Genomic DNA, 25,222 nt, shown 5'->3' with positions numbered 1-25,222 from the left:
CTCACTAATGCCTTGCATCGTCTATATTAGATATATAACAACGGGTGGGTGTGGCTTCGATGAAATGTTGGTTCGGGTGGGTGGCGGGTGGATAACGACTTTTGTGATGCGGTTTCGGATCATATAATTGCCTATCCGCGCATCTCTATGTATGTATGTATATATATATATATATATATATATATATATATATATATATGTGTGTGTATATATATGTATATACGTATATATAAAATACTTGAATTTCAGTGAATTACAGCTATTTATATATATATAAAATTCAAGTGTTTCTTATATATATATATATATACAAGAAAGTAAGCAACCTCATCATAGCCGCCGATAAAACCACAAACTTCTACAAAATGGACATACCAGAACATAACTCTTTACTGGACAAAAGCATCACCAAATCATACAAAAAAGCGCAACCCAACACTTTACAGAACATCCACTTGGAAAACAAGCGGATCACAACCGAACTGAATATTGAGGACAGGGTGGACGCCACAGCCAACAAAGAAGCCTTCATCACATTGAAGGACCACAAACCCAACTTCGCAAATAACCCAACATGCCGACTAATAAACCCAACTAAATCCGAAATAGGAAAAATCAGCAAAATAATCCTGGACAGAATCAACGCAAAAATCAAGGACAAAACACCACTCAACCAATGGAGAAATACAGCAGCAGTAATCAAATGGTTTAACAACATCCAAGACAAACAACAACACAACTTTATCTCCTTCGACATCGAAGAATTTTACCCTTCCATCACGCAAGACCTACTGACCCAAGCACTAGACTTCGCCTCGGACTACGACTCAATCACGGGCAACGAAAGAAACATCATCATCCACGCAAAGAACTCCATACTCATCCACAACAGTACACCATGGCAAAAAAAGAACAATTCAACGTTTGACGTTACTATGGGGAGTTTTGACGGAGCAGAAACGTGCGAACTCGTTGGGAGTTTCCTCCTCTCCCAGCTTGCTAGCCTCAACCTGAACCTTGGTATTTACCGTGATGACGGACTGGCAGTGTGCCGCGCCTCGCCAAGGAGCAGCGAGAACACCAAGAAGCGCATATGCCAGATCTTCAAAGAAAACGGCCTACGGATCACGATTGAAGCCAACAAGCAAACCGTCAACTTCCTCGACGTCACTTTCAACCTGAGAAATAACAGCTACCAACCATTCACGAAACCCAACACAACACTCCAATACGTGCACCATGACAGCAACCACCCACCCACCACCACCAAAAGAATACCTACCGGAATTAACAAAAGGCTATCGATGCTGTCATCCAGCAAAGCTGAATTCGACCAAGCAACCCCCCCGTACCAGAAAGCACTTGATGAAAGCGGATACAACTTCACCCTCACCTATGAACCCACTCCAGAAAACCAACCAAAAAAGAGCAGAAAACGAAACAACATCATCTGGTACAATCCGCCATTCAGCAAAGACGTCTCAACCAACATCGGCCGCAAGTTCCTCACTCTGATCGACAAACACTTCCCCAAAGGCAACACCCTAAGAAAAATATTCAACAAGAACAACATTAAATTGAGCTACAGCTGTATGAACAACATGCAACAAATCATTTCAAACCACAACAAAGCAATTGCAAAAGGACTGCCTACCCCCAGACTAAACGACTCTGAAACCAATAATGAATGTAACTGTCGCAAGAAACCTGATTGCCCTCTCAACGGAAGGTGCTTTCAGACATCAGTCGTTTACCAAGCAAAGGTAATACGCAAGGACATAAACACATCCGACACGTACGTAGGATTAACCGAAGGAGCGTTCAATACAAGATGGAATAATCACAACGCCTCCTTTAGAAACCAGACTTTGCAGAATTCTACAGAACTCAGCAAACACATTTGGAACCTCAAAGACAATAATGTTGAATATTCAATAACATGGCAAATTCTTGCATCCAGCACACCTTACAACAGTGGTAATAAAAGATGCAACCTATGCTTAAAAGAGAAACTGTTTATTATATATCATCCCGATTTATCATCCCTCAACAAGCGCAGTGAAATCATTTCAACATGCCGCCACAGAAGGAAACACCTCCTAGGTAACACATGAGCCAATCACCACACCCTACGCCTGCTTGTACCCACCCACTCTGTGCTCTATATAAACCATTGTATGTGAATGCTTCCATTAAAATCTCCTGATGATTGAGGGAACCCCTCATGAAACAGATCTGTAGAGATGAAGTAGTCTTGTGATTTTTTTTTTTCCCACACCTACATATATATATGTATATATATATATACACATACATATACATACCTGTTACAGCTATATATATATATATATATATATATATAGCTGTAATTCACTGAAATTCAAGTATTTTATATATATACATATGTATATATATATATGTACATATATATATATATATATATAAGAAATACTTAATACTTGTACTAATACTTGTAATTCACTGAAATTCAAGTATTTCTTGTATATATATATATATGTGTGTGTATATATATATATATATGTATATATATTTATATATATACATAAATATAAATAAAAGGAGGATAGGGATAAATTATCGTGATCAAGCCCATTAGCGAATCGTCTTATTGAACTGATTCCTTATCGAATCTCTTATGGAATCCAGATATGTTGTTGTGTGTGCGTACTGAGTTCCAAAAGCCATAGATGTTATGTGACTGGGCTGACACTGTTTATATGGAGGAAAAGTGGACGTGACTGAGGACAGCATGCGGGCGTTAAAGGGTGAAGGTTTCAGGGGAGAGAGGACGCAATATTGTTGTCTGGGTGGAAATCGGGAGAAATTCGTGAGAATGGTTTACCCTCTGAGATTTTTGGAAGGGACACTGAAATTTGGGGGAGGGTTGGCAAGTTTGAGGTGGCGTGCAAAAAGGAGAGGCGAGTTACCTGGTAGGCGTGGTTGGCAAAGCCCAAGCCCAGCTGTCTGCACACCACCATGGCCTCCATGGTCCCCCAGCTGTCACTGCACACTGCTCCCCACACCAGGGAGCCGTTCCTGTCCGCCAGGACCTCCACGCGGCCCTCGTAGGGATTGCGGCCCCCAGCCAGGCGAAGCTGCGTGGAAGACGGACGCGTGTCAAGGAAAATGCAAACATCTCCTGGGGATCACTCTGCTTACCCTGTCCTTGAAGCCCATGGCGGGGACGTTACACTTGACTGCAGCGTCCTCCTCGTGGCTGCAGCCCAGAGAGTCACGGTTGAAGTGGCACTCAGTCAGAGACTTTTCAAAGCCAGAGCAGTCCACTTCATTCATGTGGACTGGCCCGATGCCTACAAGGGACAACATAGTCTTAGTTGTCTTCAACACTTGAAAAAAGTTAAACAGAACGAGAAACTGATTGTCAAAGGGCAGGGGTGTTCAACCTTATTCCACTTAGGGCAGGGGTGTTCAACCTTATTCTACTACCTTATTTCACCTAGTGGAATAAGGTTGAACAACCCTGCCCTAAGTGGAATAAGGTTGAACAACCCTGCCCTAAGTGGAATAAGGTTGAAAAACCCAGCCCTAAGTGGAATAAGGTTGAACACCCTTGCCCTAAGTGGAATAAGGTTGAAAAACCCAGCCCTAAGTGGAATAAGGTTGAAAAACCCAGCCCTAAGTGGAATAAGGTTGAACACCCCTGCCCTAAGTGGAATAAGGTAGTACAGGGGTGTTCAACCTTATTCCACTTAGGGCAGGGGTGTTCAACCTTATTCCACTTAGGCCGCAGGGGTGTTTAACCTTATTCTACTACCTTATTCCACTTAGGGCAGGGGTGTTCAACCTTATTCCACTTAGGGGTGTTCAGCCTTATTCCACTTAGGGCAGGGTTGTTCAACCTTATTCTACTACCTTATTCCACTTAGGGCAGGGGTGTTCAACCTTATTCCACTTAGGGCAGGGGTGTTCAACCTTATTCCACTTAGGGCAGGGTTGTTCAACCTTATTCCACTTAGGGCAGGGTTGTTCAACCTTATTCCACTTAGGGCAGGGGTGTTCAACCTTATTCCACTTAGGGCAGGAGTGTTCAACCTTATTCCACTTAGGGCAGGGGTGTTCAACCTTATTCCACTTAGGGCAGGGGTGTTCAACCTTATTCCACTTAGGGCAGGCGTGTTCAACCTTATCCCACTTAGGGCAGGGGTGTTCAACCTTATTCCACTTAGGCAGGGGTGTTCAACCTTATTCCACTTAGGGGAGGGTTGTTCAACTTTATTCCACTACCTTATTCCACTTAGGGCAGGGGTGTTCAACCTTATTCCACTTAGGGCAGGGTTGTTCAACTTTATTCCACTTAGGGCAGGGTTGTTCAACCTTATTCCACTTAGGGCCGCAGACTGAAAAATCAAGAGCAAGTGGGGGCCATTTTGACATTTTTTAAATTTTAAAAACCAATACAATATATGTATAAAAAATATACATTTAGGTCTTAATCCCGGGGACTCCAAAGGGTTTTGGTCCAAAAAAATATTAAAAATGTGTCATTATTCAGTATTATTTTGTTTTATTATTATTATTCAAGTTTTGAATCTCCAGATCAACATTAGGGCCATCTGTCAATATAATGATTTTAAATATTTAAGTTGTATGCTATTTTTGTCAAAGAAATCCCTGTTTTTTGATGGAAAAAAACCCACAAAATATGCAATATTATCACCCAATATTTTTATCCATCCATCCATCCATCTTCTTCCGCTTATCCAAGGTCGGGTCGCGGGGGCAACAGCCTAAGCAAGGAAACCCAGACTTCCCTCTCCCCAGCCACTTCGTCTAGCTCTTCCCGGGGGATCCCGAGGCGTTGGCTGCTTTCTACCGATCACCAATATTTTTTATTTAAGTGGAATATTTGAGATGATATAATAATTGGAGCCTTAAAAAAGTCTAACTAATAACACCAATGATTTTAATTCATTATTATTTTTTGAGCAATGACACTAAAACTATTGGGGATCCAAAAGTGTCCTCCTCATTAAAGTGTTAAAAAATAAAGTATACGTTTTCTTACTGTTTACTTTTAACACAATAATCTCGAGATCAACTTCAGATCTATCCGTCAATTATAAGTTTTATTGTTTATGTTTTTTGTTTGTGCATTTTAGGCCCTTCTTTAAAAAAAACAGCTTACTTTTTTACATGGCAAACACAAAATATGCAACGTTTTCCTCCAAAAATATCTCAAAGTGACGTAATTGAAGCCTCGAAATATGTCAATAATTCATAATGACATTGATTTTGATTCATTATTATTTTTTTAAGGAACGAAACAGCCTGCATGGCAGCTTTGTGTTATTAGAGTAAACATTGCAACATTTTCTTGTTACATTTCACCCGTCCGCTCCTTTATATCACTTTTTACGCTTTAAAAATTTTTCAATCGTATTTTTAAAAGTTTACCTGCGTTTACCTGCGGGCCGCACTTTGGACACCCCTGTCATAGGGCAGAAATAAGAAATGCGGTCTCTGGTTTACACAAAAACAAAGGCCAGTACAAGATGTTCAACAATGAAACAGCAGCAGCCTCAAGTCAACACAAAACCAGATGTTGGACTTCTTGCTTACTCATTATGGGAAAAGGAAAAATTAAATCCCTGTAAACAACATCCCCATTTTCAGGTAGAAACAAAAACAATTGCGGCGCTGCAAACAATTCCGCCACAACACGTGCGAGACTTCCCACGTGAGCGAGGAGGAATGTCCTCAGCCATACGGGCTCTGAAGAGACGGCCAGCGGAAGAAGTAAATCAGCAAGAAGCAGAACACGATGCTGATGTAGTTAAAGGTTCTATTCCCTGAGGTCGGGCGCGGGATGACATTTCATTGAAAATTCCAAAAGATTTGCTTGCATACTACGGAACTGTAGTAGAAATATGTCATTGTTTTTATCCTTCCCGGCACCCTCGTGTATCATATATGATCATCATAAACAACAGTAATGTAGTGTTGCCATGGCAATGACAAAGATACTATACCAGGCACTAATTTGAAGACAGTATTTCTTTAGAATAGAATAGAAAGTACTTCATTGATCCCTGGGGGAAATTCAGCACCACAGTTCGCTCACAATAGACAATGATAATAATAATAATAAATAATTTATATTATATATATATATAATCTATAATATATGATAAATATAAATATATTCTACATATATATATATATATATATATTAGGGGTGGGCAAATTAGTGCGTTAATTACGCGTTAACTCATCAATCTATTAACGCCGACAATTATTTTATCGCATATTTGCGTATGTTGTTTACATGCTTTTATTTTGTTAACGCCTTTTCTTAACAAGATGGCATCTTGGGCTCTTGGTAAAGATGGAACATTTGGCAAAAATACCAGACAATTCTGCAAATTTCATGGCTGGCTTACAGCGTGGTCACTCCGGGATCACTTACGACCGCCAGACAATTCTGAATGTGGATAGATCGGGCCGTTTTGGACTGAATGAGGCGTGCTTGCTAGACCGGCTAGCTAGCATGGGAATACTTTGCCGGCTACATCCAGCGGCCTGTGAAGCAGCGGAGTATATGTGTTGTCTGTCTATTTATGAATAATGCAGACCAGGAGTGTTGGCTGAGTTCTTAACGTTTACTTTCAGAGCGTGCATATCACAACATACAAGATGCCGTCATGGCAACACACAACCTATACCGGGCTACCGCGCATGCTCGTCACTCCTGTTGCATGCTGGGTAGGGTAGTTCTTTTTTTCCCTGGCTCATAACATCACAATATAGTACCATGTATATGATGCGTTCAGTTTATCGAAGCACCAAGCAAACAATCGGAAAATTCCCATCATATCAATTCCTAGATATGGTCATAATTATTTTAAGTGCACCACGCAGAATAAACACAACATTATTAATATTGCTACTACGGATAATTTGATAAAAAATTCCCTAAAACAGCCCACTACCTATAATATAGGTTTTTTAAACATAAGATCCCTGATCAAAAAAATGTTTCTGCTGTTACCTCAGAAATTGCCTGTTCAGATGTTATGATTGTGGCTCAGAGATTTGTATGTAGATTATATTTATTTTCCATAACAAACAGGATAACTTAAATACTCTGGCAGTGGCAATAAGCTTAAATGTTTGTATTTACATTTTTTGAGTTGATTTTCATAAAATATGCTATTTAACTGCTACTGTTTAGCAAGGACTGATTTAAATTGTGTTTGCACAACAAATGTTTTGGCGCTTTTCTTCATGTGGGAGAATATTCCAATAAAGGTGCACTACACACTACTTTTGAATTCATTATTGGGCTTTGTGTATACAATGCAGTTAATCGCGATTAATCAGAGAAATAGTACGATTAACTTTGATTAACATTTTTAATCGTTGCCCAGCCCTAATATATATATACACTACATATATTTAGGCTCAATTAATATATAATTAGAGATGATAAATGCCTTAAAATGTAACATTGTAAATAATCAGTATCGGTTTCAAAAAGTAAAATGTATGACTTTTTAAAATGCTGTTGTGTACACGGACGTAGGGAGAAGTACAGAGCGCCAATAACCCTTAAAGGCACTGCCTTTGCGTGCCGGCCCAATCACATAATATCTACGGCTTTTCACACACACAAGTGAATGCCAGGCATACTTTGTCAACAGCCGTACAGGTCACACTGAGGGTGGCCGTATAAAAAACTTTAACACTGTTACAAATATGCGCTGCACTGTGAACCCACACCAAACAAGAATGACAAACACATTTCGGGAGAACATCCGCACTGTAACACAACAGAACAAATACCCAGAACCCCTTGCGGCACTAACTCCTCCGGGACGCTACAATATACACCCCCTCAACCTCCCCATGCTCTCTCAGGGAGAGCATGTCCTAAATCCCAAGCTGCTGTTTTGAGGCATGTTAAAAAAAAATAATGCACTTTGTGACTTCAATAATAAATATGGCAGTGCCATGTTTTTCCCATAACTTAAGTTGATTTATTTTTGGAAAACCTTGTTACATTGTTTAATGCATCTAACGGGGCAAACATTAGGCATAATAATGTGTTCATTCCACCACTGTATGTATCGGTATCAGTTGATATCGGAATCGATACTTAAGAGTTGGACGATATCGGAATATCTGCAAATAAGCCATTATCGGACATCTCTGTATCTGATCATTAAAAACAACTCAACAGTAAAGTAGTGTTGCCATGACAAAGGTACTATACTAAGCAACAATTTGAAGACGCTATTTCTTTAGGCTCAATTAAAATATAATGCTGTAAAAGAACTAAACCAAATAATTAAATGGTTATGTATGCTGTTATTATGAATGATATTGTTGTAAATTATGCATAATTGAGCTTACGACATCTCCAAATGTTCTGTTTGCATTAGGGATGCACCGATTAATCGGTAACCGAATATATTCGGCCGAATATGGCAAAAAAAGCCACATTCGGCCTTCGGTGGAATGAGTTAAAAACAAGGCCGAATAGTGGCGTGTGACGCAAAGACGCAATTTTTTAACGCGGTGACGCAATCAACCAACGTGCAGTGTTAAATTTAAATTGTTTTATACATAGTTAGTTTCCTTCTTTTTATTCTGAAGCTGAAGTACTGTTATTGACACATCTGTTCTGGCCTGGGATATGTTGTGTACCTGTATAAGTGCATGAGGTTACAAGCACACACTTATTGAGATTTAGTGGGGCCTCTGTTTACATTATTAGCCTGTTGTGTAGGCTACCTGTATAAGTGTATGAGGTTACAAGCACACACTTAATTGAGATTTACTTGAGCCTTCTGTTTACATTATTAGCATATCTACTGTGGCTAAGCAGACTTTTGCCAAAAGGACAATAATTCATTTGTTGTGGGTTTATCCACTTTAATGCACTTTATTTTTTTTTTTGGAATGCATGTTTTGTTTGAAGGCCTAATATAAATGAAAAACTGTGCTTTTCTTGAAAAGCGAAGGCTACTGGAATATTAAAAAATGTCAATATTCAATAAAAATGTACTTTATTTGAAAAACATGTCTAAAAATGTATTCTAGGCTATTTATGCAATATAAAAAAGTTGTGAAAAACTGCATTTGTTATTCGGCCTTCGGCCAAGCGCTAATATTTTTTCGGTTTCGGCTTCGGCCACAAATTTTCATTTCGGTGCATCCCTAGTTTGCATCCATGATGTACGTAGCTCGTCTCCGATTCAGCGTGGAGCCTGGAAGTCATTATTTGGATGTCTTCACAGTCACCGACTTCCCAAAACAAACATGGCCTATTCCGAGTGTGTGTGTGGTAGCCTTTACAAAGCGGCGGTCACCTCCTGAAAAAGAAGAACCTTGCACGCTCTCCAAAAAGAATTCCTCGTCTGAAACCCTTAGCAGCTGTTTTTTTTTTTTTTTTTCTGTGCTGGAACATTCTGTACACTCATCTACTCTACATGTGGAGGAGGAGAGTTCCAGCAAACGTGATTGTTTTACGCTTAAATATTGCCTTTCTCAGTTTGGGATGCTAATAATGCATTGTCCAGACGTTCTACTCGGGTTCCTGTCTGCTTGGCTCGTGGCTTTATGTGCTGATTGAAGGTCTGGAGTAGTCCGACTGAGGTCTGACAAAAACAGGTGGACATTACAGTTTTTCGTCTAAAAAGTGTCATTTTCACAGCTGGAAGCAGGTTTGATTTAACTCTGGTGCATATTTTCACATTTTCTGGCATTCACAATTTAAATAGGAGAGGAGGTTTTGTGTGTGGATAGTTCCTTCATAACAACGCTTGTATAAGGTTGTTATGAAATCAGTGGTTCTGAAACTTTTTTGTCATCCCCCACTTTGGACAAGGGGGGGTTTTCAAGCCCCGTCTGCCCCCATCGCTCAAACAGAACGCTAATGCCAGGCGTTAACATTTTCAAATTTATTGAACGTCAAGTAACATCAAGTTGTATACTTTCAAACTCAATAACATAAAATAACATCAAGTTCAATATTAAATAAAATAACTGTGCAGCTGTGGTATAACTTGCATCAAGTTCAATAATAAATTAATTAAAAGTGCCACTTTTTCGTGTTTTGATAATATTTACCGCGCTCACAACATTTGTTAAAACCTCATTGAGTTCGGGGCTGAGCTGCCTTGACGCGAGTGCCACAATGTGTCCAATGCGCATTTGGCGCCACCCTCTTTATTAGAGCCTGCAGCCCGTTTCTTGACCCTGCCATGGTCTGTGCGCCATCAGAGCAAAAGCCCACAGTTTTCCCATTTAAGGTTGTGTTCTTTGAGGAAACTGTCCATTATCCTGAACAGCTCATCAGCACTGGCTCTATTTTTTTTGCATTTGCAAAACAGCAAATCCTCGCACAGTGACTCGCCATTCACAAAGCGGACATAGCACGTATGCGATGAACAGGCAGTCTTTATTGGCGTAGGTAGCTTCGTCCACTTGGAAAGCAAAACGACTTTCTTTTAATTTGTCTACGAGTTGTTCCTCAAGATCACTTGCAATGTCTCATATACGTCTCGCAACTGTGTCGTTTGACAGTGATTTACAGTTTGTATAGAAAATAGGGTTGTAAAAAAACTATCTAAGAATATAATTTAAAAAAATAAAAATAATTAAAATTAAATTTCCTCCCATTACTCGCGCCCCACCTGTCATGTCTCTATTCCCCACCAGTGGGGCCCGCCCCACACTTTGAGAAACGCTGCATTAAATCAATGTTTTTCAACCACTGTGCCGTGGGAGATTATGTAATTTCACCTAATTGGGTTAAAAATATTTTCTGCAAACCATCCATCCATCCTCCTCCGCTTATTTGAGGTTGGGTCGCGGGGGCAGCAGCCTAAGCAGGGAATCCCAGACTTCCCTCTCCCCAGCCACTTTGTCCAGCTCTTCCCGGGGGACCCAGAGGCATTCCCAGGCTTGCCGGGAGACATAGTCTTCCCAACGTGTCCTGGGTCTTCCCTGTGGTCTCCTACCGTTCGGGTGGCATCCTGACCAGATGCCCGAACCACCTCTTTTGGAGCAGCTGTTTTACTTTGAGTTCCTCCCGGATGGCAGAGCTTCTCACCCTATCTCTAAGGGAGAGACGCGCCACACGGCGGAGGAAACTCATTTGGGCCGCTTGTACCCGTGATCTTATCCTTTCGGTCATGACCCAAAGCTCATGACCATAGGTGAGGATGGGAACGTAGATCGACCGGTAAATTGAGAACTTTGCCTTCCGGCTCAGCTCCTTCTTCACCACAACGGATCGGTACAGCGTCCGCATTACTGAATACGCCGTACCGATCGACCTGTCGATCTCACGATCCACTCTTCCCTCACTCGTGAACAAGACTGTGGCCCTCGGGTCTTAATTTGCCCAGGACTGAGCTAAGTGAAAACAAGTGATTGCGTGTAAGTTCACATTAGAACCGAACTGGAGCAGAGACTCTACCTTGACCCATTTTGCCGCCGGTCAATGCCTCCTTGGCGCTGCCGAAGCCCAGCTCCCGACACACCACGGTGGCAGCTCGAATGTTCCAGTTGTCGTCACACACCGTGCCCCACTCGCCGTTCCTCAGCACCTCTACTCGACCCTCCCCGATCATGGCTCCTCCTTTTAGTCGTACCAGGGGTTGCTGAGCGGTTGGTCCACGAGAGTGAAATAGGGAACAAGGAATGGAAAGACATGGATGAATACAAAGTGCGTAGAGTAGAAGTCTGGGTATAAAGACGGTCTACATTCTGCTGACAAACGTAGCCTTCATGAGTGCTGGGTCTCTTTGGCCCAAGCACAATGAATTGCTTAAAGGGGAACATTATCACAATTTCAAAAGGGTTAAAAACAATAAAAATCAGTTCCCAGTGGCTTGTTGTATCTTTTGAAATTTTTTTCAAAATTTTACCGGTCTCGGAATATCCCTAAATAAAGCTTTAAAGTGCCTTATTTTCGGCTCTCTGCGAAGACACTGGCCATTTCCCTGTGACGTCACACAGTGCTGCCAATGGAAACAAACAATGGGAATACCACAGCAAGTTATAGCGACATTAGCTCGGATTCAAACTCGGATTTCAGCGACTTAAGCGATTCAACAGATTACGCATGTATTGAAACAGATGGTTGGAGTATGAAAATATTGAATAAAGAAACTGAAGCTATTGAGCGAATAGCTATTGACGCTATTCATAGCCATAGCATGGCCGAATAGCTGCGTTAGCATCGCCGGTAAAATGTGCGGACCAAACGATCAGGACTTTCGCATCTTTTGACACTGGAGCAACTTAAATCTGTCGATTGGTAAGTGTTTGTTTCGCATTAAATGTGGGTGGAAGGAAACATAATATAGTTGCAAATGCATCTAAAGGTTATCCATACATCTCTGTACCATGTCTGCTTTAGTACCTCTAGCAAATAGCATGTTAGCATCGATTAGCGTAGCATGTTAGCATCGAATAGCTGGCAGTCAACATCAACAAAACTCACCTTTGTGATTTCGTTGACTATCGTTGCAAATGCATCTGCAGGTTATCCATACATCTCTGTGCCATGTCTGCTTTAGCATCGCCGGTATAATGTGGAGACACTCTGGCACATTCAATGGGGGTCTGGCGGCAGACACTTTGGCATCTTGGGGCCAGTGGTGCAACTTGAATCCCTCCCTGTTAGTGTTGTTACACCCTCCGACAACACACCGTCGAGGCATGATGTCTCCAAGGTTCCAAAAAATAGTCGAAAAAACGGAAAATAACAGAGCTGAGACCCGGTGTTTGTAATGTGTTGAAAATGAAAATGGTGGGTGTGTTACCTCGGCGACGTCACATTCTGACGTCATCGCCTCCAGCGCGATAAACAGAAAGGCGTTTAATTTGCCAAAATTCACCCATTTAGAGTTCGGAAATCGGTTAAAAAAATAGATGGTCTTTTTTCTGCACCATCAAGGTATATATTGACGCTTACATAGGTCTGCTGATAATGTTCCCCTTTAAGAAACCTTGCAGATGACCAACCTCCAGCCTGTACGCCTTCCGGAAGCCGGTACTGAGACTGGGAGCAAAGGTCCGTCCAGGAACACAGCTGAGCACTACAGGCATGCCCCTGGCACAGGTGCTGTTGCCCTTCAGCTCGATCTCCCTGCCCAGTTTGCAGTCAGACAGGTCGGCCTCGTTACCCGTGCAGTTGACGGAGAAACCCCAGAAGTTCTTCTTTCGCCGCTTGGCCAGTAATCTGGAAGAGAAATAATCACATTAAATAACTTGCGACCAAACTATCATCCCCACAAATATGTCATTTTTGTTGTCGATGAGGCTAAGGTGTTAGTTCATGTTTTGATTGATTGATTGAAACTTTTATTAGTAAAAAACCCCGTTTCCATATGAGTTGGGAAATTGTGTTAGATGTAAATATAAACAATGATTTGCTAATCCTTTTCAACCCATATTCAGTTGAATGCACTACAAAGACAAGATATTTGATGTTCAAACTCATCAACTTTATTTATTTTTTTGCAAATAATAATTAACTTAGAATTTCATGGCTGCAACACGTGCCAAAGTAGTTGGGAAAGGGCATGTTCACCACTGTGTTACATCACCTTTTCTTTAAACAACACTCAATAAACGTTTGGGAAGTGAGGAAACTAATTGTTGAAGCATTGAAAGTGGAATTCTTTCCCATTCTTGTTTTATGTAGAGCTTCAGTCCTTCAACAGTCCGGGGTCTCCGCTGTCGTATTTTACGCTTCATAATGCGCCACACATTTTCCATAGGAGACAGGTCTGGACTGCAGGCGGGCCAGGAAAGTACCCGCACTCTTTTTTTACGAAGCCACGCTGTTGTAACACGTGCTGAATGTGGCTTGGCATTGTCTTGCTGAAATAAGCAGGGGTGTCCATGAAAAAGACGGCGCTTAGATGGCAGCATATGTTGTTCCAAAACCTGTATGTACCTTTCAGCATTAATGGTGCCTTCACAGATGTGTAAGTTACCCATGCCTTGGGCACTAATGCACCCCCATACCATCACACATGCTGGCTTTTCAACTTTGTGTCGATAACAGTCCGGATGGTTTGCTTCCCCTTTGGTCCAGATGACACGATGTCGAATATTTCCAAAAACAATTTGAAATGTGGACTCGTCAGACCACAGAACACTTTTCCACTTTGCATCAGTCCATCTTAGATGATCTCGGGCCCAGAGAAGCCAGCAATGTTTCTGGATGTTGTTGATAAATGGCTTTCGCTTTGCATAGTATAGCTTTAACTTGCACTTACAGATCTAGCAACGAACTGTATTTAGTGACAGTGGTTTTCTGAAGTGTTCCTGAGCCCATGTGGTTATATACTTTAGAGATTGATGTCAGTTTTTGATACAGTGCCGTCTGAGGGATCGAAAGTCACGGTCGTTCAATGTTGATTTCCGGCCATGCCGCTTACGTGGAGTGATATCTCCAGATTCTCTGAACCTTTTGATGATATTATGGAGCGTAGATGTTGAAATCCCTAAATTTCTTGCAATTGCATTTTAAGAAACGTTGTTCTTAAACTGTTTGACTATTTGCTCACGCAGTTGTGGACAAAGGGGTGTACCTCGCCCCATCCTTTCTTGTGAAAGACTGAGCATTTTGTGGGAAGCTGTTTTTATACCCAATCATGGCACCCACCTGTTCCCAATTAGCCTGCACACCTGTGGGATGTTCCAAATAAGTGTTTGATGAGCATTCCTCAACTTTATCAGTATTAATTGCCACCTTTCCCAACTTCTTTGTCACGTGTTGCTGGCATCCAATTCTAAAGTTAATGATTATTTGCAGATTTTTTTTTTTATCAGTTTGAACATCAAATATGTTGTCTTTGTAGCATATTCAACTGAACACAATTAACACAATTTCCCAACTCATATGGCAACAGGGTTAGTAGATTGCACAGTACAGTACATATTCCGTACATTTGACCACTAAATGGTAACACCCCAAAAAGTTTCTCAACTTTTTTAAGTCGGGCTCCACGTAAATCAATTCATGTCCCAACCTGTCGACTAGAACGCCAACGTGGACGTTACATAACACCTTGAGGTATGGCAGAACATTCCAGAATGGACTCAAACAGAACCAGACAAAGCAGTGTTTGCTAGAGTATACATAAGGTGTAGATTCCAACATTACATAATCAGCACGTCAGAAAGAAAGTTGTTTATGTTAGAGCGTGTCATCAAAGCATGGAAACGCTGCACCGACAGAGGTAGACTACAATAACGACACAGGTGTAAATAAGCTCCAAGAGAAAACCAAAGTATTAGCAATGATCCCCAGACGACATCTATAAGGGTCGCAATGACACCCGTCACTTGTGAGGAGCACAAAAGCGGTCTTGTTGTAAGAGCATCTGAACATTCCCGTGACCTCATGGTCAACAGGAAGCCATTAACATCGAGCAAATGGACTGCGGCTGACCTCAAAGCACATTTTTAGCTTTTAGCAGAATCTGCCTTTGAGTTGGTTGAATATTTTGTTTTTCCACATTTCGTCTGGTTGCCACACTTTTGTTGATGACCCGGCCAGAGCTGGGTAGTAACGCGCTACATTTACTCCGATACATCTACTTGAGTAACTTTTGGGATAAATTGTACTTCTAAGAGTAGTTTTTATGCAACATACTTTTACTTTTACTTGAGTATATTTATAGAGAAGAAACGCTACTTTTACTCCGCTCCATTTATCTACATTCAGCTCGCTACTCGCTACTTTTTTTAATCGATCTGTTAATGCACGCTTTGTTTGTTTTGATTTTGTCAGACACGCATTCAAAGTAGGAACTACGCATGCCTGTGTTTCACCAATCAAATGCAGTCACTGGTGACGTTGGACCAATCAAACAAAACCAGGCGGTCACGTGACCGTCACACATCGAATCCGACCTAAAAAAGTTGAAAAACTTATTGGGGTGTTAGCATTTAGTGGTGAACTGTACGGAATATGTACTGTACTGCAATCTACTAATACAAGTTTCAATCAATCAATCAAAAGTGTAAAGGAAAATAGACACTTTTTATTTCAACCGTACTTCCCGTCAAAAGCCTAAAGACTGATCGCACAGTTCCTGTCTTCACAATAAAAGCGCCGCTCCATCGCGCCTGCGCTAACAAAATAAGAGTCTCTGAAAGCCAGCGCAAACAAGCTAGCAAGCTACGGAGTTTGCCGCCAATGTATTTGTTGTAAAGTGTATAAAAACGAATATGGAAGCTGGACAAATAAGATGCCAAAAACCAACGACTTTAATGTGGTATTAGACAGAAAGGAAGAACTTTTTTTTCTCCTCCATTTGAAAAAGTGGACATCAATGCAAGTCATCAGAATCAGGTAATACACCAACTTATATTCTTGTCTTCATGAAAGATAGGAATCTATATGTTAAACATGCATGTATATTCATTAAAACACCTTTAACATGTCAACAAAAACGGCAAAATAAATAACTAAATTATATACATATATATATATATACACACACACAAATATATATATATATGTATATATATGATATGTGTGTGTATGTATATATGAGGTAGATCACCTCGACTTGGTCATTTATTAAGTAATTGATTAACGTTGAAAAACTTATTGGGGTGTTACCATTTAGTGGTCAATTGTAGGGAATATGTACTGTACTGTGCATTCTAATAATAAAAGTTTCAATCACTCAATCAATCAATGAATGCTTACTGAGCCAATGGTGCTGTTAAGTTATTGTGGCTCAATTTGCCTTTTTTTTTTTTTTTATTTGAATGTATTATTATTTAATATATATTATTGTTTTAGTTGCTTAAGAGATATTCCTGGCTATGAATTTGCTCATTGCTATTTTTATGTTTTTGTGCATTACTTGTTGCCGTAATCATTAAACAAACAGGTTACTCATCAGTTACTCAGTACTTGAGTATTTTTTTCACAACATACTTTTTACTTTTACTCAAGTAAATATTTGGATGACTACTCCTTACTTTTACTTGAGTAATACATCTCTAAAGTAACAGTACTCTTACTTGAGTACAATTTCTGGCTACTCTACCCACCTCTGGACCCGGATACTTGATTTAATGGTGGTAAGCAGGGTGAAAGTTCTCTTTCACTTTTAGAAAAAGGTTGAGCAACAATTACACACGAAAGAATAAAACCAACATCCATCCATTTTCTACCGCTTAGAGCAGACCTGGGCAAATTAAGGTCTGGGAGCCACATGTGGCCCGTTGAGCTTTTCAATCTGGCCCGCCGGACATTCCCAAATAATTTTTTTAGATCCTTAAAGGGGAACATCATCAGCAGACCTATGTAAGCGTCAATATATACCTTGATGGTGCAGAAAAAAGACCATCTATTTTTTTAACCCATTTCCGAACTCTAAATGGGTGAATTTTGGCGAATTAAACGCCTTTCTGTTTATTGCGCTGGAGGCGATGACGTCAGAATGTGACGTCGGCGAGGTAACACACCCACCATTTTCATTTTCAACACATTACAAACACCGGGTCTCAGCTCTGTTATTTTCCTTTTGTTTGACTATTTTTTGGTACCTTGGAGACATCATGCCTCGTCGGTGTGTTGTCGGAGGGTGTAACAACACTAACAGGGAGGGATTCAAGTTGCACCACTGGCCCCAAGATGCCAAAATGTCTGCCGCCAGACCCCCATTGAATGTGCCAGAGTGTCTCCACATTTGACCGGCGATGCTAAAGCAGACATGGCACAGAGATGTATGGATAACCTGCAGATGCATTTGCAACGATAGTCAACGAAATCACAAAGGTGAGTTTTGTTGATGTTGACTGCCAGCTAATCGATGCTAACATGCTACGCTAATCGATGCTAACATGCTATTTACCGGCGGTGCTAAAGCAGACATGGCACAGAGATGTATGGATAACCTGCAGATGCATTTGCAACTATATTACGTTTCCTTCCACCCACATTTAATGCGAAACAAACACTTACCAATCGACGGATTTAAGTTGCTCCAGTGTCAAAAGATGCGAAAGTCCTGATCGTTTGGTCCGCACATTTTACCGGCGATGCTAACGCAGCTATTCGGCCATGCTATGGCTATGAATAGCGTCAATAGCTTCAGTTTCTTCTTCAATATTTTCATACTCCAACCATCTGTTTCAATACATGCGTAATCTGTTGAATCGCTTAAGTCGCTGAAATCCGAGTTTGAATCCGAGCTAATGTCGCTATATCTTGCTGTGGTATTCCCATTGTTTGTTTACATTGGCAGCACTGTGTGATGTCACAGGGAAATGGCCAGTGTCTTCGCAGAGAGCGAAAATAAGGCACTTTAAAGCTTTATTTAGGGATATTCCGAGACCAGTAAAATTTTGAAAAAAACTTCAAAAAATACAACAAGCCACTGGGAACTGATTTTTATTGTTTTTAACCCTTTTGAAATTGTGATAACATTCCCCTTTAAAGGCCTACTGAAAGCCACTAGTATCGACCACGCAGTCTGATAGTTTATATATCAATAATGAAATATTAACATTGCAACACATGCCAGTACGGCCGCTTTAGTTTAGTACATTGCAATTTCAAATTTCCAGCCGAAATATCCTACTGAAACGTCTCGGTATGATGACGCGTGCGCGTGACGTCACGCATTGTATAGGACATTTTGTTCCAACATCGTTCCCAGCTATAAGTCATCTATTTTCATCGCATAATTCCACAGTATTCTGGACATCTGTGTTGCTGAATCTTTTGCAATTTGTTCAATGAACAATGGAGACATCAAAGAAGAAAGCTGTAGGCGGGAAGCGGTGTATTGCGGCCGCCTTTAGCAACACAAACACAGCCGGTGTTTCATTGTTTACATTCCCGAAAGATGACGGTGAACCTCTATTATGGAACAGAGATGTCAAGCGAACACGGTTAGATTGGACCACACACACAAAGTACAGTGTATTATGCAGCGATCATTTCGAAAGATCGTGTTTCAAAGAGAGTACCTTGCGAAGGGCAGAGATGGGCATCGCCACCACCCGTCGACTGGTGCTGAAGAAAAGTGCGGGGCCGACCTTCAGCTTGTACAGGTACGACCATATAATCTCACTAAAACACTAGTAACACAATAAGCAGATGAGGGATTTTCCAGAATTATCCTAGTAAATTTGTCTAATAACATCTGAATCGCTCACACTATATAGTCTTTTTTTTTCATTTTTTAGTCCTTCACTCTCACTTTCCTCATCCACGAATCTTTCATCCTCGCTCAAATAAATGGGGAAATCATCGCTTTCTCGGTCCGAATCGCTCTCGCTGCTGATGGCCATGATTGTAAACAATGTGAGGAGCCCTACAACCCGTGACGTCACATGCACATCGTCTGCTACTTTCGGTACAGGCAAGGCTTCTTTATTAGCGACCAAAAGTTGCGAACTTTATCGTCTATGTTCTCTACTAAATCCTTTCAGCAAAAATATGGCAATATGGCGAAATGATCAAGTATGACACATAGAATGGACCTGCTATCCCCGTTTAAATAAGAACATCTCATTTCAGTAGGCATTTAACATGGAAAGTGTAGCTGCCATTATGATGTGTACTCATGTTTTCTAATGACTGTAAGTCTTCAACTATACAAAGTATTTCAATGGTTGGAATCAGCGCTTTTGGATGATGTACCAGTTACCACGGTAATCTAATTAGTTACTATGGTCATCTAATTAGTTACTACGGAAATCTAATTAGTTACTATGGTCATCTAATTAGTTACTATGGTCATCTAATTAGTTACTATGGTCATCTAATTAGTTACTAGGGTCATCTAATTAGTTACTATGGTCATGTAATTAGTTACTATGGTCATCTAATTAGTTACTATGGTCATCTAATTAGTTACTATGGTCATCCAATTAGTTACTATGGTCATCCAATTAGTTACTATGGTCATCCAATTAGTTACCATGGTCATCTAATTAGTTACCATGGTCATCTAATTAGTTACTATGGTCATCTAATTATTTACTATGGTCATCTAATTAGTTACTATGGTCATCTAATTTGTTACTATGGTCATCCAATTAGTTACTACGGTCATCCAATTAGTTACTATGGTCATCCAATTAGTTACCATGGTCATCCAATTAGTTACCATGGTCATCTAATTAGTTACCATGGTCATCTAATTAGTTACCATGGTCATCTAATTAGTTACTATGGTCATCTAATTATTTACTATGGTCATCTAATTAGTTACTATGGTCATCTAATTATTTACTACGGTAATCTAATTAGTTACTATGGTCATCTAATTAGTTACTACGGAAATCTAATTAGTTACTATGGTCATCTAATTAGTTACTATGGTCATCTAATTAGTTACTATGGTCATCTAATTAGTTACTATGGTCATCTAATTAGTTACTAGGGTCATCTAATTAGTTACTATGGTCATCTAATTAGTTACTATGGTCATCTAATTTGTTACTATGGTCATCCAATTAGTTACTATGGTCATCCAATTAGTTACTATGGTCATCCAATTAGTTACCATGGTCATCTAATTAGTTACCATGGTCATCTAATTAGTTACTATGGTCATCTAATTATTTACTATGGTCATCTAATTAGTTACTATGGTCATCTAATTAGTTACTATGGTCGTCTAATTAGTTACTGTGGTCATCTAATTAGTTACTATGGTCATCCAATTAGTTACTATGGTCATCTAATTAGTTACTATGGTCGTCTACGTCACAGCAGCTCAGGCGAGGCACCAAGCAGTGTGGGTGGGAAGCGTTTCCGCAGACGCGGAAGGAGATTTTCACAACAAAAAGTTCTAAAGATTAGTGATAAATAGAATAGAATAGAAAGTACTTTATTGATTCCAGGGGGAAATTCAGCAAATATCAGCTGTATCAGACTGTAGGTGGTTTTATTTTGTGCCATTCGCGTTTATATTTCACTGTTTGTTGCAGTTTTGTTGCATTGTAAAATATGTCGATGGAAAAGGGGTGTGACCTTCATGTGTTGTCAATATTCAGTGTTTTATCCTTCATAGAAAAATGTAAAATTCCATTAAGTTTTTTAAGGCGGTCTGTCATAACGTTTTTAGCATTCAATCAGAGATTATTGTGAGGCTTTGTACTAGTGTTCCTAAAAATCGATATACCGGCCCACCAGACACATTTTTTTCTCTAAAGGCCTGGCATAGAGTGTCCACCCTGAGATCAGTAGGTTGATGGGACCCATTACCTCCCTGCTTGGCACTCAGCATCAAGGGTTGGAATTGGGTGTTAAATCACCAAATGATTCCCGAGCGCGGCCCATGCTGTTGCTCACTGCTCCCCTCACCTCAACAAAAGGATGAGTCAAATGCAGAGAGGAAACATTTCACTACACCTAGTGTGTGTGTGACAATCATTGGGACTTTAACTTTATTCCCTTCGGGGTCGCGGTGGGTGCTGGAGCCTATCTCAGCTACAATCGGGCGGAAGGCGTCGTACACCCTGGACAAGTCGCCACATCATCACAGGGCCAACGTTCATACTCACTTTGATACACTAGGGCCAATTTTAGTGTTGCCAATCAACCAATCCCCAGTGCCTTTAAAATAAAATGCATTTCTGAGGTTGGCTGATCAAGGATTCTTTACATCTGAAGTCTTTCCTGACAGAAGATATTTCAATCGGGGTATCACTCTTTTTCATTGATTGAGAAGTTTATTGACCATCTTCTTCCGCTTATCCGAGGTCAGTTCGCGGGGGGAGCCCAGACTTCCCTCTCCCCAGCCACTTCGCCCAACTCTTCCCAGGGGATCCCGAGGCGTTCCCAGGCCAGCCGGGAGACATAGTCTTCCCAACTTGTCCTGGGTCTTCCCTGTGCTCTCCTACCGGTTGGACGTGCCCTAAACACCTCCCTATGGAGGCGTTTGGGTGGCATCCTGACCAGATGCCCGAACCACCTCCTCTGGCTCCTCTCCATGCGGAGGAGCTAGATGACGTCTTAAAGAATTGAATCCTTGTAATGCTTTAAAAAAGGCAACCGGAAACTGACATCCAAACTGTAAACAGAAGATCTGAGTGATTCTTCACAGTGTTAAATGAGGGGAGGAGACATTTATCCATCGACTTTTTAAGTCATCTGCATTTGTTCTTTGGGAAAACAACAATACAAGTGATTGCGACACATCTGTTAGGAAATGGCGACGATTCTGTCACAGATTGTGGACCACATGTTCGTCGTTAGAAGAGTCGGGCTCAAACGGAGCGAGGGTTTGGATCCTCAAGAGGGACGATCTTTCACAGCAACTTTGTGCAAAATTATTCTTTGGCTCTTTGTCAACCATCTGCAGACTGAGGCCTGCTTTATCTCAGTGAGGAAAATGTTTGAAGGCCTAAGTGATGACCACCAGGAAATCAACACACCCTGCCCTACTATTACTTTGCTATCGCACAGGAAATGGAGTTCTTAATAACATGTGGTGATGGTCCCCTAGCAAGTAACGATTTATATTGTCAGGTATAAGCAATGACTTACTTGTAAGGCTTATTATTGAAGCGCTTCTCCCCAGGGAAGCCGTACATGCCACAGAGGACCCTGCTGTTCATTTCTGTCCAGTCCTCATTGCAGATCTGCCTCCACTTGCCTGCGTCTTTCACTTCCAGAAAGCCCTCCGTGATAGGGATCCTCTTCCTGTGCGAGTATGTGGCCCTGATCCGCACATCCTCCACAAGGACCGGCAGACCCTGACGAACGGAACAATGTTGAATTAGCCAGACATTAGTCATGAAATGCTTACTCATCTACAGCGAGTAAAGTAAACCGGATCAAATTCTTCTTGGCATTACTTTCGATCTAAATGTTAACAATGGAAAGTCATATTTTCAAAAACAAGTTCATGGCTTTAGGTTATTTCCTTTGTTTGAAACGTACATAAAAAAAAAACATTCAATCCTTCAACATCTAACCATGACACGACAGTCAGTGAACTTGGCCAAATACCTCCACAATCTTATAATCATGCTTATCTTGCATTGCAGTCCTTTATGCAATATACATACAGAGTCTTAGGAATGCAAAGAACTTTCTAGGAATCAGTCTGTGAATGTTGAAGGACATTTGAAAGCGTAAGCCTCGGTATGACAACCATGAGTCAAGGTACTCTGTTAATATGAAGGATGAAGTCTTTCCTTAAACGTGTTTTGTTAACTTTAGCTGCTGGGTGAATATCTGGAATTCCCCCCCAACATTCGTAGTTTAAAGTTAGCTGAAAGTACATAAATAACAGATGACATTAGGCTTAGGTTTGTGTGTTTTGTATATGTAATGTTTTTACTAGTGGTGGGCAAATTAATGCGTTAATTACGCTTTAACTCATCAATCTATTAACGCCGACAATTATTTTATCGCACATTTGCGTATGTTGTTTTCATGCTTTTATTTTGTTAACGCCTTTTCTTAACAAGATGGCATCTCCCGGATGTACTTCGGCGTGGAGGGGCTCTTGGTAAAGATGGAACATTTGGCAAAAATACCGGACAATTCTGCAAATTTCATGGCTGGCTTACAGCGTGGTCACTCCGGGATCACTTACGACCGCCAGACAATTCTGAATGTGGATAGATCGGGCCGTTTTGGACTGAATGACGCGTGCTTGCTAGACCGGCTAGCTAGCATGGGAATACTTTGCCGGCTACATCCAGCGGCCTGTGAAGCAGCGGAGTATATGTGTTGTCTGTCTATTTATGAATAATGCAGACCAGGAGTGTTGGCTGAGTTCTTAACGTTTGCTTTCAGATCGTGCATATCACAACATACAAGATGCCGTCATGGCGACACAACCTATACCGGGCTACCGCGCATGCACGTCACTCCTGTTGCATGCTGGGTAGGGTAGTTCTTTTTTTCCCTGGCTCATAACATCACAATATAGTACCATGTATATGATGCGTTCAGTTTATCAAAGCACCAAGCAAACAAACGGAAAATTCCCATCATATCAATTCCTAGATATGGTCATAATTATTTTAAGTGCACTACGCAGAATAAACACAACATTATTAATATTGCTACTACGGATAATTTGATCAAAAATTCCCTAAAACAGCCCACTACCTATAATATAGGTTTTTTTAAACATAAGATCCCTGATAAAAAAAAATGTTTCTGCTGTTACCTCAGAAATTGCCTGTTCAGATGTTATGATTGTGGCTCAGAGATTTGTATGTAGATTATATTTATTTTCCATAACAAACAGGATAACTTAAATACCCTGGCAGTGGCAATAAGCTTAAATGTTTGTATTTACATTTTTTGAGTTGATTTTCATAAAATATGCTATTTAACTGCTACTGTTTAACAAGGACTGATTTAAATTGTGTTTGCACAACAAATGTTTTGGCGCTTTTGTTCATGTGGGAGAATATTCCAATAAAGGTGCACTACACACTACTTTTGAATTCATTATTGGGCTTTGCGTATACAATGCAGTTAATTGCGATGAATCGGAGAAATAGTGCGATTAACTTCGATTAAAATTTTTAGTCGTTGCCCAGCCCTAGTTTTTACACAAATGAACACTTGTGATAGTCAGTCAATGATAACTACGTCACTTAAACAACAGTCATTCCTTAATCCATCCGGAGTGCTACAATTTAAAGGGGAACATTATCACCAAACCTATGCAAGCGTCAATATATACCTTGATGTTGCAGAAAAAAGACCATGTATTTTTTTTACCGATTTCCGAACTCCAAATGGGTGAATTTTGGCAAATTAAACGCCTTTCTGTTTATCGGTCTTTTAGCGATGACGTCAGAACGTGACGTCACCGAGGTAACACACCCGCCATATTCATTTTCACATTACAAACACCGGGTCTCAGCTCTGTTATTTTCCGTTTTTTCGACTATTTTTTGGAACCTTGGAGACATCATGCCTCGTGGGTGTGTTGTCGGAGGGTGTAACAACACTAACAGGGAGGGATTCAAGTTGCACCACTGGCAAGAAATCTGCCGCCAGACCCCCATTGAATGTACCAGAGTGTCTTCACATTTGACCGGCGATGCTAAGACAGACATGGCACAGAGATGTATGGATAACCTGCAGATGCATTTGCAACCATTAAGTCAACAAAATCACAAAGGTGAGTTTTGTTGATGTTGTTGACTTATGTGCTAATCAGACATATTTGGTCACGGCATGACTGCCAGCTAATCGATG

The 25,222-nt window shown here is 40.7% G+C and overlaps 2 protein-coding genes across 2 annotated transcripts in view; one reads left to right on the top strand and one right to left on the bottom strand.

The window, feature by feature from the left end:
• The window catches only part of LOC133535452 (lysyl oxidase homolog 2A-like), a 77,921-nt gene that overhangs the window by 17,442 nt on the left and 35,257 nt on the right, over nucleotides 1–25,222 (bottom strand). The window contains exons 4-8 of the mRNA XM_061875301.1: nucleotides 22,538–22,746; nucleotides 13,021–13,237; nucleotides 11,468–11,651; nucleotides 3,181–3,332; nucleotides 2,949–3,116 (exon numbers count right to left, since the gene is read on the bottom strand). Coding sequence (XP_061731285.1) covers nucleotides 2,949–3,116; nucleotides 3,181–3,332; nucleotides 11,468–11,651; nucleotides 13,021–13,237; nucleotides 22,538–22,746 — 930 coding nt within the window. The remainder of the gene's footprint in view (nucleotides 1–2,948; nucleotides 3,117–3,180; nucleotides 3,333–11,467; nucleotides 11,652–13,020; nucleotides 13,238–22,537; nucleotides 22,747–25,222) is intronic.
• Nucleotides 1–25,222, top strand: part of r3hcc1 (R3H domain and coiled-coil containing 1) — a 69,700-nt gene that overhangs the window by 31,373 nt on the left and 13,105 nt on the right. The window lies entirely within an intron of this gene.

This window comes from Nerophis ophidion, linkage group LG16, assembly GCF_033978795.1.
Source record: "Nerophis ophidion isolate RoL-2023_Sa linkage group LG16, RoL_Noph_v1.0, whole genome shotgun sequence".
NCBI lineage: Eukaryota > Metazoa > Chordata > Actinopteri > Syngnathiformes > Syngnathidae > Nerophis > Nerophis ophidion.
This window is presented reverse-complemented; position numbering and strand designations above follow the sequence as displayed.